This window comes from Bidens hawaiensis, unplaced genomic scaffold, assembly GCF_021521415.1.
Source record: "Bidens hawaiensis isolate Kalapana, Puna unplaced genomic scaffold, B.hawaiensis_p1.1 tig00004748_1, whole genome shotgun sequence".
Classification (NCBI taxonomy): domain Eukaryota; kingdom Viridiplantae; phylum Streptophyta; class Magnoliopsida; order Asterales; family Asteraceae; genus Bidens; species Bidens hawaiensis.
The window spans coordinates 905,479-921,090 of record NW_027491294.1 but is presented as its reverse complement, the minus strand read 5'-3'; the positions used below and the strand labels follow the sequence as shown (position 1 = coordinate 921,090).

Below are 15,612 nucleotides of genomic sequence, written 5' to 3'. Positions count from 1 at the left end.
CAAATAGTTTAAAACGTAGATTGTTATGATGACGAAGTAAATGAAATCCCACAAACCACTTTCAGTTTCAAGCTTTAGGACTATTCATTGTTAACTACCACAAGTCAAAAGAGAATTTGATAACCAAATGATATAAGTGTTGGAATTTTGGTAACTCAAAGAGAATAATAAACTGAAAAACTAAGTAATTTCTTAACTTTGTGATGGTTACAAAAGTTGAAAAAACCAAACTTAAATAGAAAAGTAACCTGAAATACATAATTGATAATTTGAGTCACTTCTCATCAAAAAGGACCCATTCAAAAAGACTCCGACACATGCTTACTGAAAAAGTTATTCTACACACATGCCTTTGAAATAATATCAAGTGTCCTGAAATAAGCGTCTATACGAAAGAGATGAGTAGAGGTCTTTGAGGTTTACTAGTAGGGTATCAAACCAATGTGCTTAAATATTTACGACAACGTCTTTAATCGCTAATCATACTAGTGGTCTTAGTTTGTTCTAGACTTTGATAAGTTATGTTGGCTTGTCTTTCTGTTTCTTTGTTATTTTATACAAAGTGTCATGTATTAAAAAAATTGTGAAATATGTGACACTTCCTCCGCAAACTCTATACATTTAAGAAAAACTAGGGCATACCCTAGTACTAAATGTTGATTTAACTTAATTATTAACAAACCTTTCATATAACCTATATCATGGTATTTAAATCCATCCAAATAATGAAAAAAGATATACTTGAATTGAAAAAAAAAATCTCTTATTCCTCTCATAATGTTTCTATATTTTCAAGTGGCTCCTCCTATCATAAAATACACAAACTTTAGGGCATCTACATAATAAAAATAAATTTGACTTTCAACTGTTTTTGGCTGCATACTCGGTGGCTAGAGAATCGACTAATATTAAACCACCCATACAGAATCATTGAATTAAATTTCCCTGAAAGTTTTCATTAATTTAACAATATCTTTTCTAAGTTATAACCATTAATAAATTTTAGAGTCAACTTTACCCTTATGCTTACACACCGGATTTCTTATGTACATAACTTTTCATGTGTATCGTCGTTTTTTAAACAATAAGTTAGATTTATATATTTCAAGATATTTGTGACATGAAATATGGTGGATGCACAAAATTTATTCATGTATGTCACGGATATTGATATACAATTCGGTGTGACATACTTTTTGAAATCATACAGGAAAGTATTATTTTCATCTTAGTGAATCATCGATAATTGGGAGGTCTCCCGAGTTTACTTAAGGAGAGAAAGAAAAAAAAAGTTAATGTTTTTCTTTTCCTTTCTTTTCTCTCCTTTTTCCTTTCTCCCCAACTTTCTTTTCTTCATGTTCTTTCCAATTAAGAAAGGAACCAAACCCCACCATTTTACTCTTTCACTGTGTTCCCGAGTTTCATTTAAGGAGAGAAAAAAAGGAGGAGAATTAAAAGAGAAATAGAGAGAGGGAGAGGAAAATGTGTCACTTTATTTTGTGTTCCCGAGTTTAATGAAAATGGAAGGAAATGGAAAGAAAATGTAAGAGTTAATAGACAATTAATTATACAATTAGATTTTCTAGTATTTTCTCTCCCTTCCCCTCCCCTCCCCTCCCACCCTTAAAAAATCTTTGGAACATGATTACTTCACCTTTTCTTCTCCTTTCCTTCCCCTCCCCTCTTTAAATAAAACTCGGGAACACAGCGAAAATTTTCCTACTCTTTCCTTCCATTTTTTTTTCTTTCTTTCTTTTAATGAAACCTTGGAACACAAATATTCTTCATTACTTTCCTTTCTCCCCTTAAATGAAACTTGGAAACACAAACATCTCAATCTTTCTATCTATTTCCTTTCCTTTTCTCTGTTAAGTAGAACTCGGGAACACAGAAAAGTGACCTCGGTGAAAATTTAAAACAAAAACACCGAACTATATTTTATGTATTGTTTATAGAATTCTCAGAATAGTTGTTTAAAAGTGTCAAAACTGTTGCTATGTCACCATCACATAGTGTTACATTCACTAAAGTAAATAATTGTCTCATTAAAGTTATTATTACCTTTTTTAAGAGTATAGTGAGATATATGTTATCATATTAATTTAAAGAGAGTCCAAATGGGTTAGCACTCTCTTCTCCAGCTAACCACGTCACTACCAGTGCTGCATTTCATCAAAAACGCGTCTAATACTGTTGTCGTCATTTACTCTAGATCTCTTAAGATGAAACAAGTGTGTTAAAAGTTAAAACTTAAAACAATGAGTCAATACCAATGAGGTGGTGGTCCATAACTCCATCGACAAAAACGAAACCTTTAAGTACCTGAATTTGCAAGTAAGAAGATCATGAGTTCTAGTCTCACGTACCATAAAAATTAAAGAAATTAGTGGTTAAAGAAAATAAATTTCTCTAAGGCCATATGTAGTGGGCGATTTAGGCGATTTGTGGGTTGGGCGAGTTATGCATGTCGCCTTGCTTAACTTTGATTATATTATTATTATATTACTATGTGTGTGTGTTATATACATATACATATATATTATTATTATTATATTACTATTGTAGCTCATACACCATTACATCCCAAAAACAAATTCTCACCCCTTGCTGACTGGGGGCCAAATGACGCAAAACGCCCCACTCTTTATGCAAATGAGTAAAACAAAAAATAAAATTACAAGTCTATCCTTTTCCTTTCTACTTTCTAGACCTGTTGATGATGTTCTGGCTATCAAACCTGCAGCTCCAGTAACAATGGAGGTACCGTCATCTTTATCTCTCAGCCACTTATTCGATTCATCTTCCAAACCATACAACATCATCCCCATTACTATCATACGCTACTCTTCTTCTTCTTCCTCCGCCGCCATCCCAAAACAAGCCACCAGGAGTAAACGACCGTCCGCCGCCTCTACTCCAACTCTACCGCCCAATAGACCCGCAATTCACCTCAATAAGGTTTGATTTTCCTTTAATTATCATTGACGTTTACTCTCGAAATCGAATTGGTTATGTGTTGAGTACAATTGAATTGAAATTGCGTGCTGGAAGTTACTGATTTATTATTCTATTAGCTTTTTAGCTCAATTTCTTACATAATTGATATGCTTATGGAACCCTAGTTTTGCTTTTGTAATTCGAGGTCCTGTGTTAGGTTATGAAACCCTAAATCGATTTAGAACTGTTCATATGGCTAAACTGGTCCAAATTTAAACATTCTGCATATTATCAACTCAATATCATAATGCAAAGATGATGGTTAATTTACTCCTTATGTAGGGGTAAAATTAACCTACTAAACATACAAATAACTAGAGTAATTATTATGTTATAAAAAGTAAAATAATGTAAAAATAATTACCCTAGTTTAAACGTTTAATAATAATTACTATAATGTTAACATAGTTACTCTAGTTATTATTTATACAATTTTCATGATAAAAGTCATTTGCATTTGATCCAAACACTCTTTATGTAGATATTAGCTTCTGTAATAGAAACGGGTCGAACGGGTTAAATACAAACGTTTATGATTTATAACTCAAATAATGAAATTTTTAACCTGTTTGACCCGTTTCTTTTACAGGTGGAAGAATTCAAGACCAAAGGATTTGCATACAACCCTCCGCCCACCAAAACCACCTTAATCTCCCAAAAACCCTCACCGCCACCGCCCATATCTGCCACAACCGCCACCACCGACCTCCAAGAAAAGCTCCTCTACCTCGACTCCTTCGGTATCGACCTCGTCCCCCTCCTCACCACCCACCCACCTCTCATCACCACCCCTCTATCTCACATAAAATCCAACATCACCTTCCTATCCACCACCATCAACCTCTCCCCGCCCGCCCTCAACCGCCTCATCAACCTAACCCCGGAAATCCTCACCCTCCCACTCCCATCCATCATTGCCACTGTCACATTCCTCCACCGTGAGTGTCATGTTAGCACGCACCAACTTCGCCACGTCATCCACCGCCGCCCACGCCTACTCACCTCTGACGTCAAAACACGGCTTCGCCCCACCCTATACTTCCTCCAGGGTACGATTGGTATTTCAGAAATTAACAAACACGCCCACCTCTTATCTTGCTCGGTTGAAGACAAACTCATCCCACGAATTGAATACTTTAACGACAACATAGGAATACCATATGATGACACAATCTTGATTTTCAGACGGTTCCCGTCTTTGTTCTGTTACAGTATAAAAAACAATCTTGAACCGAAGTTTAACTACTTTGTGGTGGAAATGGGGCGGGATTTGAAGGAGTTGGTCGAGTTTCCACAATATTTTTCGTTTAGTCTAGAGGATCGGATTAAACGAAGGCACCTTCGGTGTGTTGAAAAAGGGGTGTGTTTGCCATTGCCTGCAATGTTACGGTCTAGCGAGAAGCGGTTTATGGAGCGTTTGGAGGTGTGTTGTGATTCTTCCTTGCCGGTGAGAAATTCGCCGTTTTGGAAGTCTAAGCATAGTGATTATCATTGATGTTGTGGATGTGTTTTGATTGTTATTGTACCTCATTGTTATCGTTTTGTGTATATATTATATTATGAAGTTTGTAATATTTTGGTAAGTTGTTATAGCTCTGGATTGGAATTATAGATAGAGTTCTTTTTAAATGGGAATTTGTGCAAGTGGAGTCTCACTAACCATAAGTTTTCCCTTAAATTTAATTTATTTGGTTTTAAACAGTTTAAAAAAATACTTATTATGATATGTAGCAGCCAATTTTTCTAATGGGCAGCTATAGTTCATTTTCTATTTAAGAGTGAGATTGACCTCCATAACTGATGGGATAACCCAGGGTCCAGTGACCCAGTCAGTGACCAATACACACCAGCAATACATCCAACAACAACCAAAGAAGACCGTAAAACGACCATGGATGTCCAAAGTGGGGCCTGGCTGAGGCGACAACGTTTAATGACCCAGCATGACAACCAATGGAGGCGTCGATAGCATGAGGTTCATATATGGCAGACCTAAATGGTAATTTGCTAAGAACTAAACATGGAAGATCTTAAAAGAGACCATGTCTCGCATCTAGAGGTTCATAACTTCATATATGGCGGACCTGAATGGTAATTTGCTAAGAACTAAACGTGGAAGATTGTAACAGAGACCATATCTCGCATCTAGAACATCATCCTCCAACACATAATAGCTTTATCCTTCAGCTATTACATGTTATCAGTTGTTAAAAGCTCGACAAAAAACCCGCCAGGCCGATAAGACAAACTTATAACTGAGAACATTTAACGATCTCTTGCCCACTTCACTGGAGATAGTTCTAACACTTAAAAGATTAGAGAGAATATTCAATTCTCTTAAACTACCAAAGAGCTTCCCTTATATGGGGTTCGAATCACGTATAACACATTAGCGTCATATTATCATGAGTAAATTAGATTGTGGTTCATAAAAAAGAAATTCATTTCTCTTATCTACATGTAGGGTTGATCAACGAAACCGGTTCCTGGAACCGAACCGGTGGACCCGAACCGGACCCGAACCGGTTCCTACCCGTTTTTCGTAGGAACCGGACCCTATCTGATTCAACCCGATGATCCGTGACCGGTTCTTGCATTTCTGAGTGGGGGCGGGTAGGAACCGGAACCGAACCGGAACCGGTTCTGGAACCGAACCATCCGGAACCGGTTCCTAACCGGTTCTAGCCGTTGGATCGAATATAGCCGTTGGAAATCGTTTTTTTGGCCGTTTTTTGACCGTTGGGGTCAAAAATAGCCGTTTTTTGGCTCCCCCAAGCACCCCACTACTAGTATAAATAGGTATTTGGTGTCATGGGTGTGACAACTGCCCAATCCGACCCGACCCAGGTACCCGTTTTCGAATCCGATTCTTTTTATGATTTAAGATTTGATTATTAATCTTTGTAAATTTAACATTAAATAAATTATATATATATATATATATTTATATTACTTACTAATAATAATAATTTCTTTTCCGCCGTCCCGCCTCTTTCTCTCTCTTGTCGCCGTCCCGCCTCTTTCTCTCTCTTGTCGCCGTCCCGCCTCTTTTTCTCTCTTGTCGCCGTCCCGCCCCTCTGCTTAACCCTTAAGCCTGAAACCCCTTTTTCTCTTAACCCTTTGCTTGTCCTTTGGTTCTTCCCGCCTAAGGATGTCTGCGCAGCTCCACGCGCCAGACTCTTTACAAGGAAGCCTGCGTGAAGACCGGCTGTTCCTAAGATATGCGAGACGAACTCTTCTCGCAGCGCGCTAAGAATTGTAGTTCTTCTCGCAGCGCGCTAAGAATTGTAGTTCTTCTCGCAGCGCGCTAAGAATGGTAGTTCTTCTCGCAGCGCGCTAAGAATGGTAGTTCTTCCCGCGACGCGCTAAGGATTGTTCTCTGTCTGCCTTCGCCCTCGCGCGCTCGAGTCTTCTCGCGCTAGACCTTAAGTCTTTTCTTCAGTTTAGGTCAGCCTGTATGCTTTTGAAATATCTTATCTTTTGTTTGAGCACTGTAGGTCAGTTCCGACATCTGTCCGAAGAGCCACTTTCGGCGCAGCATGCGCACCAATCCTATTGGTTGACAGAAAAAGTGACTGACATAATCTTTTGAAATCTTCTTTTGCATGTCTTGAACAGTGCTTTATCTGACACCTCCCATGCTTTGATCTGTAACCTGTCAACTTTTCCCCATCCCCTGCAGCTGCCGGCATATCTTTTGATATCTTTTGCTTTTGGTTTCTTGTGCTTTTTAATATCTTTTGCTTGATTTGATAAGATCTTTTTCCCCTTTTCAAGGGATTGTGTTCCCTAGGGTTTTCCTATAAATAAAGCTAATTTCTTGTAACACTACACACACTACACTTAAACACTCCCCAAATCTCTCTCCCTTTGCTCTCTGCCGAAGATCCTCAACTCCTCTCTTTGCCTCCGTCTTCTCTTCTGTGCTGCCCAGAATCTCGGTAAATATAAATATATATATTTTGTTTTAATTTGTTTAACTAACAAAAATCGATACTTACTGCATATATTCAAGACATAAAAACCAATCGTTAAACCAATAACCTCTTATTTATAGGTTAACTTGTGCTTGTTTAAAAGTTGGTTCTTGCATTATCTTTCAACACACCTTTTTACAGGTGAGTAATCTCGTACTTAATCCCCTTTTATTTTTAACGTTTTGGGATGTTCATGTGTTCGTACAACTTGAGTCTTAAACTTGTTTATGAAATTTATGTGCGCCAAACCCCATGTGTTATGGACGTTTACTTGGCTGTTTATTTGTATGTGTGAATCATTAACCGCTTTGTTCGGCCTATTCCGAAGTTTTCATGGATCCATTAGATGAACACGGGAGACCTATCGTTTACGGTTTTCTTGTTTTGTTTACACATGCACGTATGATTTCTCGTTTTTGTGCTCAATTGGGAGCACGGATTGAACTATGAGCTATGATCTATTTAGGCTTGATCACAATCTGATTACACCCTATGTTAAACCCCAGTTAAGCACATGTTGCGCGCAGTGTTTGTTATTATCTATTTATATCTATTAAACTTGATTTCTCACCGACACGCAAGTGTTGACGTTTTATTTTAACACATGTTCAGGTTTGCTGTAGCTGCTTTTGGGAATCTCAAGGACACGTAGGATGTTTTCTTTTTGTTTGGACCTAGATTAAAATGTAACAAGACAAATTATGTTATTTGAATATTTTAAGTTATGATATGACTTATGTTATTTTACGATTTGTGTTCTGCGCGTGCGCAATGAAAATGTATTTATTAAATATTGACACCCAAATAGTGTCACGAATAATGAAACAATACGTGGCGCCCCGATGTATAATCCGCCATCGGTCGGGGTGTTACAGATTGGTATCAGAGCTCCGTGACTTTAGGATAGGTGGTTAGACGTAACGACCTAGAATACCTAAGAGTCCCTTCTCGCGCATGAGAAATATCTCATGATTGCGCGCTAATTGTTAATTACTCGATATTTATAAAATATGCTTGCGTATACGCAGCACATGATTTCGTGTTTTATCCGCGATCTTTCGATTTTTATTGTTAAATTTCAATTTATTTCTTTACTTACATATTCGTTTGTTGTTGGGATTTAGCATTGAAAATCCGAAAAGTCATGGTGATACATGAATAGTTGATTTTCAATCCCCATTAACTTTATGTTTTAAATTGAAGATTTGAAAAGTCATGGTGATACATGAATTGTCAATCTCCAATATTCATTTACTCGATATTTTAAATTGAAGATTTGAAAAGTCATGGTGATACATGAATTGTCAACCTTCAATGCTCATTTACTCGTATATTTTAAATTGAAGATTTGAAAAGTCATGGTGATACATGAATTGTCGATTTTCAATTCGAATTCATTACATGTATTAAGTTTGCATTTAAATTCGTATTTTACTTCAAAATTTGATAGCATTTAACTCCGCGAAACAAGCGTTACGACGATATACTTTGCGCTAAAACGATTTCTCATACCAAGATATTAACAAAAATTAAAACTTTTATAGAATGCCTCCGCTATCTCGCCGTCATCAGAGGAGAGAAGCCTCGCGCAGACGTATGCAGCGTCGTTCCCAGGAAATGGCCGCCGCAATAGCCCAAGCCTTAAACCAAAATAATCCCAACCCCTCCGGATACAATATTAAATCCTTTAATGCGGGTAACCCTCCGAAATTCACAGGACTTGAAGGAGCCACCGTAATGCTCCAATGGCTCGAGAAAATTGAGAACACCTTCCTCCATACCCAATGCCCTCCAGACCGACGAACCTTATACGCCTCAAGTGTCCTAGAATCAAGGGCGCTTACTTGGTGGAACGGAGTAGCTCACGCGCGTGGCGCAGAGGCTGCTTCTAGCATGCTCTGGGAGGAATTCAAGGAACTTTTGACTAGAGAATTCTGCCCTCCCAACGAAATAAAGCGCCTTGAGGAGGAATTTTGGAACTTGAAGCAGTACAGTGGCGAAGCGCGCGAGTACGCTACGCGCTTCCACGAACTAAGTTTGCTTGTCCCGCACCTAGTTACCCCTTCCCGCCGAGCCATCGAGAAATTTCTTGGGGGTCTCCCCATGGAAATTCAAGATTCTGTATGGGCCAGGAACCCAGCAACCCTCTCTGACGCCATCGAGTTGGCCGCTGTGCTCAGCGACAACCATGTCAGGGCAGGAACCCTGTTCCTGCGGGGAGCCGAGAAGACCAAACTCACCAAGACCGTCCCAGAACCAACATAAACCAAGCCAGAACCCTCAAACCGTAACAACCTCAAGCGTAGGCGCAGACCCAATCATCAAACCTACGCGCTTACCAACCCGCTCGTTGTCCAGCAACCCGCCTACCAACCTCTAGTACACGCTCCTAACCCACTGTCAACCTACCCAACACCCCCTGTAGTCCATAACTATGCCTTAACCAATCTCGCACTCCCTACCCCGTCAACTAAGAAACCTTACACAGGAAACCAACCCTTTTGCCCAACCTGTAGACTTCACCATCCAACTCAAGTCCCGTGCCGACAATGTAACAGATGTGGCCGTACTGTTCACACTGCTGAGAACTGTAGAGTCCTTCCCGCCAACCCAATCGCGCAAACACCACCAACTTACCCGCTAAACCCACAACCAACATACCCTAATCCACGACCCAGGTCATGCTATAACTGCGGTGACCCCAGTCATTTCCGGAACGCGTGCCCGAGACTGCAAGTACAAATTACGCAAGCTAATCCGGTTAACCAAATTTCAAACCAAGTGACGCGCGGCCGAGCTTTTAATATAACCGCGCACCAAGCGCAAGCGAATAATGACGTGGTTAATGGTACATTTTTACTTAACGGACAATATGCATCTATACTTTTTGATACTGGCGCCGATAGAAGTTTTATTTCTCGCGCATTTGAACAAAAACTTGCGCGACCGCGAGTAAACTTAAACGAAAACTTTTCAGTTGAATTGGCTAATGGTGAAACTATTTTAATAAACTCCGTGATCAAAGATTGCACGCTTAACCTTAATGAACACGATTTTCTAATCGACCTCATTCCCATGCCTCTTGGAAGTTTTGATGTGATTATTGGAATGGACTGGCTCTCGCAAAATCGCGCCGAAGTAATCTGCGCCAAGAAATTTATTCGCATTCCTCGGGAAAATGGTCAAGATCTTTATATCTACGGCGAGAAACCATCTAACGGTCTTAAACTTATGTCATGCTCCGAAGCCCGAAGACTTTTGCGGAAGAATTGTGTCGCGTTCTTAGCTCATGTGGTCAAACCCGATGAAGGAAAGAAGAAACTTTCTGAAATCCCCATCGTGCGTGACTTTCCTGAAGTCTTCCCCGATGATCTTTCTGGTTTACCTCCCGCTCGAGAAGTCGAGTTTCTTGTTGATCTTGTCCCTGGTGCATCCCCCGTAGCCAAATCTCCTTATCGTCTTGCACCCGCTGAAATGCAAGAATTAGCAAGTCAACTTCAAGAGTTGACCGATAAAGGATTCATTCGCCCTAGCTCTTCGCCGTGGGGTGCTCCGGTGTTGTTCGTTAAAAAGAAAGACGGTTCGTTTCGCATGTGTATCGATTACCGCGAGCTGAACAAGCTCACCATTAAGAACCGGTATCCCTTACCGCGTATTGACGACCTCTTTGATCAACTCCAAGGTGCCTCTTGTTTTTCCAAAATCGATCTCCGTTCTGGCTATCACCAGTTGCGTATCCGCGAAGAAGATATTCCCAAGACTGCTTTTCGAACCCGCTACGGTCATTTTGAATTCTTGGTCATGCCCTTCGGTTTAACCAACGCACCCGCTGTTTTCATGGATCTAATGAACCGGGTGTGTAGGCCTTTCTTGGACCGATTCGTGATCGTGTTTATCGATGACGTTCTGGTGTATTCCAAAACCAAGGCCGAGCATGAGCAACATCTTCGGTTGGTGTTGCGAAAGCTTCGAACCGAACAACTCTATGCGAAACTCTCCAAGTGTGAGTTCTGGTCGGATGAAGTACAGTTTCTTGGTCATGTTGTAAACAAGATGGGTATTCATGTCGACCCATCCAAAATTGAAGCAATCAAGAACTGAATTACACCGTCCACTCCTACCGAAATCCGTTCCTTTTTGGGCTTAGCTGGTTACTACCGGCGATTCATTTCGAACTTCTCAAAAATCGCCTTGCCTTTAACAGCTTTAACGCACAAAGGCAAACCGTATATTTGGGGCTCTAAGCAAGAAGAAGCCTTTCAAACGCTCAAGCAATTGTTGTGCGAAGCTCCTGTTCTAGCGTTACCTGAGGGTACTGACGACTTTGTCGTTTATTGTGATGCCTCCAACCAAGGTCTCGGTTGTGTACTTATGCAACGAGGCAAGGTTATCGCTTACGCGTCTAGGCAACTTAAAATTCATGAAAAGAATTATACGACTCACGACCTCGAACTTGGTGCAGTTGTATTTGCCTTAAAAATCTGGAGACACTACCTCTATGGTACTAAGTGTATCATTTTCACCGACCATAAAAGCCTCCAGCACATTTTTGATCAAAAGGAACTTAACATGAGACAACGCCGATGGAACGAACTCATCAGCGATTACGATTGTGAGATCCGATATCACCCTGGAAAGGCTAATGTGGTAGCCGATGCGCTCAGCCGAAAACCCAGCCAACTTAACTGTATCTTGCCGCGCACGCAGCTTCACTTCGCGACGATCCAAAACGATCTTGAATCGCGCATTCGCGACGCGCAGCGCGCATCGATCAGCAAAGGCAACCTACGCGCCGAGCTAGCGTGTGGTGCGGAAGCACATCTGGTCCCTAACCTGAATGGAATTCTCTGTTATCTCAATCGCATCTGGATCCCCAATGATGAGAATCTTCGCTCTGTCATACTGAGTGAAGCACACAAAACTCGGTATTCCGTTCATCCTGGTGCTGACAAAATGTACAAAGATTTGCGCCTTTCTTATTGGTGGCCTGGTATGAAAAAGGATATTGCTGTGTTCGTAGCTAAATGCCTAACTTGTTCTAAGGTAAAAGCTGAACATCAACGCCCATCTGGTTTGCTCGAACAACCTGAAATTCCTACGTGGAAATGGGAAAGTATAGCAATGGACTTTATCACCAAGTTACCCTTGACCGCAAGCAAACATGATAGCATTTGGGTAATAGTGGACCGATTGACCAAGTCTGCCCACTTTCTGCCCATTCGTGAAACCTACCGTGTTGAACAACTTGCGCATCTATATGTCAAGGAAATTGTCTGTCGTCATGGTACTCCCTTGAGCATCATATCCGATCGCGATGGCCGTTTTATATCTAGCTTTTGGAAATCTCTCCAATCTGCGTTAGGAACTCGTTTGGACATGAGTACTGCATATCATCCTCAGACTGACGGACAGTCTGAGCGAACCATCCAAACCCTTGAGGATATGCTTCGATCTTGTGTTCTTGATTTTGGAGGTAATTGGGATTCACACCTACCTCTGATCGAGTTCTCTTATAATAACAGCTATCATTCCAGCATCGGTATGGCCCCATTTGAAGCACTTTACGGTCGAAAGTGCCGTTCACCGATTTGTTGGAACGAAGTGGGTGAAGTTCAAATCACAGGACCCGAACTAGTTCAAGAGACAACCGATAAAATCGCCAAGATCCGTGATCATCTGCTGACTGCCAGAAGCCGACAGAAGAGTTACGCAGATCGCAGGCGGAAACCTCTCGAATTTCTAGTTGGTGATCTTGTTCTCCTCAAAGTGTCGCCCTGGAAGGGTGTTGTCCGCTTTGGGAAGAAAGGTAAGCTTGCACCTCGTTATGTTGGTCCATTCAAGATTCTTGCGAGGGTGGGAAAAGTTGCCTACAAGCTTGACCTGCCGCCCGCGCTCAGCAATGTGCATCCAACTTTCCATGTATCCAATCTCAAGAAATGTTTAGCTGACGAGAACCTCCACATACCACTTGATGAAGTTCAAGTTGATGAGTCTATGCACTTCGTTGAGAAGCCTGTTGAGATTATGGATCGCGAGGTAAAGCAAACCAAGCGCAGTCGCATCCCTATTGTTAAAGTTCGTTGGCAGTCCAAGCGCGGAGCCGAGTTCACTTGGGAAAGGGAAGATCAAATGAAGATCAAGTACCCGCACCTTTTCTCTGCGCAACCTACTTCGAGATAAATTTCGGGACGAAATTTCTTAAAGTAGGGGAGACTGTGACAACTGCCCAATACGACCCGACCCAGGTACCCGTTTTCGAATCCGATTCTTTTTATGATTTAAGATTTGATTATTAATCTTTGTAAATTTAACATTAAATAAATTATATATATATATATATATTTTTATATTACTTACTAATAATAATAATTTCTTTTCCGCCGTCCCGCCTCTTTCTCTCTCTTATCGCCGTCCCGCCTCTTTCTCTCTCTTGTCGCCGTCCCGCCTCTTTCTCTCTCTTGTCGCCGTCCCGCCTCTTTTTCTCTCTTGTCGCCGTCCCGCCCCTCAGCTTAACCCTTAAGCCTGAAACCCCTTTTTCTCTTAACCCTTTGCTTGTCCTTTGGTTCTTCCCGCCTAAGGATGTCTGCGCAGCTCCACGCGCCAGACTCTTTACAAGGAAGCCTGCGTGAAGACCGGCTGTTCCTGCGATATGCGAGACGAACTCTTCTCGCAGCGCGCTAAGAATTGTAGTTCTTCTCGCAGCGCGCTAAGAATGGTAGTTCTTCTCGCAGCGCGCTAAGAATGGTAGTTCTTCCCGCGACGCGCTAAGGATTGTTCTCTGTCTGCCTTCGCCCTCGCGCGCTCGAGTCTTCTCGCGCTAGACCTTAAGTCTTTTCTTCAGTTTAGGTCAGCCTGTATGCTTTTGAAATATCTTATCTTTTGTTTGAGCACTGTAGGTCAGTTCCGACATCTGTCCGAAGAGCCACTTTCGGCGCAGCATGCGCACCAATCCTATTGGTTGACAGAAAAAGTGACTGACATAATCTTTTGAAATCTTCTTTTGCATGTCTTGAACAGTGCTTTATCTGACACCTCCCATGCTTTGATCTGTAACCTGTCAACTTTTCCCCATCCCCTGCAGCTGCCGGCATATCTTTTGATATCTTTTGCTTTTGGTTTCTTGTGCTTTTTAATATCTTTTGCTTGATTTGATAAGATCTTTTTCCCCTTTTCAAGGGATTGTGTTCCCTAGGGTTTTCCTATAAATAAAGCTAATTTCTTGTAACACTACACACACTACACTTAAACACTCCCCAAATCTCTCTCCCTTTGCTCTCTGCCGAAGATCCTCAACTCCTCTCTTTGCCTCCGTCTTCTCTTCTGTGCTGCCCAGAATCTCGGTAAATATAAATATATATATTTTGTTTTAATTTGTTTAACTAACAAAAATCGATACTTACTGCATATATTCAAGACATAAAAACCAATCGTTAAACCAATAACCTCTTATTTATAGGTTAACTTGTGCTTGTTTAAAAGTTGGTTCTTGCATTATCTTTCAACACACCTTTTTACAGGTGAGTAATCTCGTACTTAATCCCCTTTTATTTTTAACGTTTTGGGATGTTCATGTGTTCGTACAACTTGAGTCTTAAACTTGTTTATGAAATTTATGTGCGCAAAACCCCATGTGTTATGGACGTTTACTTGGCTGTTTATTTGTATGTGTGAATCATTAACCGCTTTGTTCGGCCTATTCCGAAGTTTTCATGGATCCATTAGATGAACACGGGAGACCTATCGTTTACGGTTTTCTTGTTTTGTTTACACATGCACGTATGATTTCTCGTTTTTGTGCTCAATTGGGAGCACGGATTGAACTATGAGCTATGATCTATTTAGGCTTGATCACAATCTGATTACACCCTATGTTAAACCCCAGTTAAGCACATGTTGCGCGCAGTGTTTGTTATTATCTATTTATATCTATTAAACTTGATTTCTCACCGACACGCAAGTGTTGACGTTTTATTTTAACACATGTTCAGGTTTGCTGTAGCTGCTTTTGGGAATCTCAAGGACACGTAGGATGTTTTCTTTTTGTTTGGACCTAGATTAAAATGTAACAAGACAAATTATGTTATTTGAATATTTTAAGTTATGATATGACTTATGTTATTTTACGATTTGTGTTCTGCGCGTGCGCAATGAAAATGTATTTATTAAATATTGACACCCAAATAGTGTCACGAGTAATGAAACAATACGTGGCGCCCCGATGTATAATCCGCTATCGGTCGGGGTGTTACAATGGGTTCATCACAACACTCAAAACGCAAACCCGAACGCAAAAAAATACAAAAAAATGCTATTACAACGTTTTGAGTTCTCTAATCTCTTGTTTTCTCTTCTTCTATATTCATATTTGTTGTTATGCCTACCTCACAATCATCGGTTGGTCAAGGTTCCAACGCCGAACCAAGTTTCGTTCGTATTGTACCTCATAATCGTAATCAAGAGATTTGGTGCAATTGGGATTTGGTTGAATTGAGTGACCATTCATTGAAGGCTCGGTGCAAGTTTTGTGGGGTTTATTTAAACCCACTTTTGAATTCAAATTTGAAGAAACACATCGAAAAACCGTATTGCAAGGCGTTGAAAAAGAACGTCGATTCGCAACAAACGCAAATGGATAGTG

At 40.7% G+C, this 15,612-nt stretch overlaps 1 protein-coding gene across 1 annotated transcript; it reads left to right on the top strand.

The window, feature by feature from the left end:
* The first annotated feature begins 2,727 nt into the window (after positions 1 to 2,727).
* On the top strand, positions 2,728 to 4,606 carry LOC143627911 (protein SEEDLING LETHAL 1, chloroplastic-like). Its single transcript, XM_077097627.1, has 2 exons — positions 2,728 to 2,958; positions 3,587 to 4,606. Exons 1-2 carry the CDS (start codon positions 2,755 to 2,757, stop codon positions 4,490 to 4,492), a joined length of 1,110 nt encoding a protein of 369 aa, XP_076953742.1. The 5' UTR covers positions 2,728 to 2,754; the 3' UTR covers positions 4,493 to 4,606.
* The last annotated feature ends 11,006 nt before the right edge of the window (positions 4,607 to 15,612 follow it).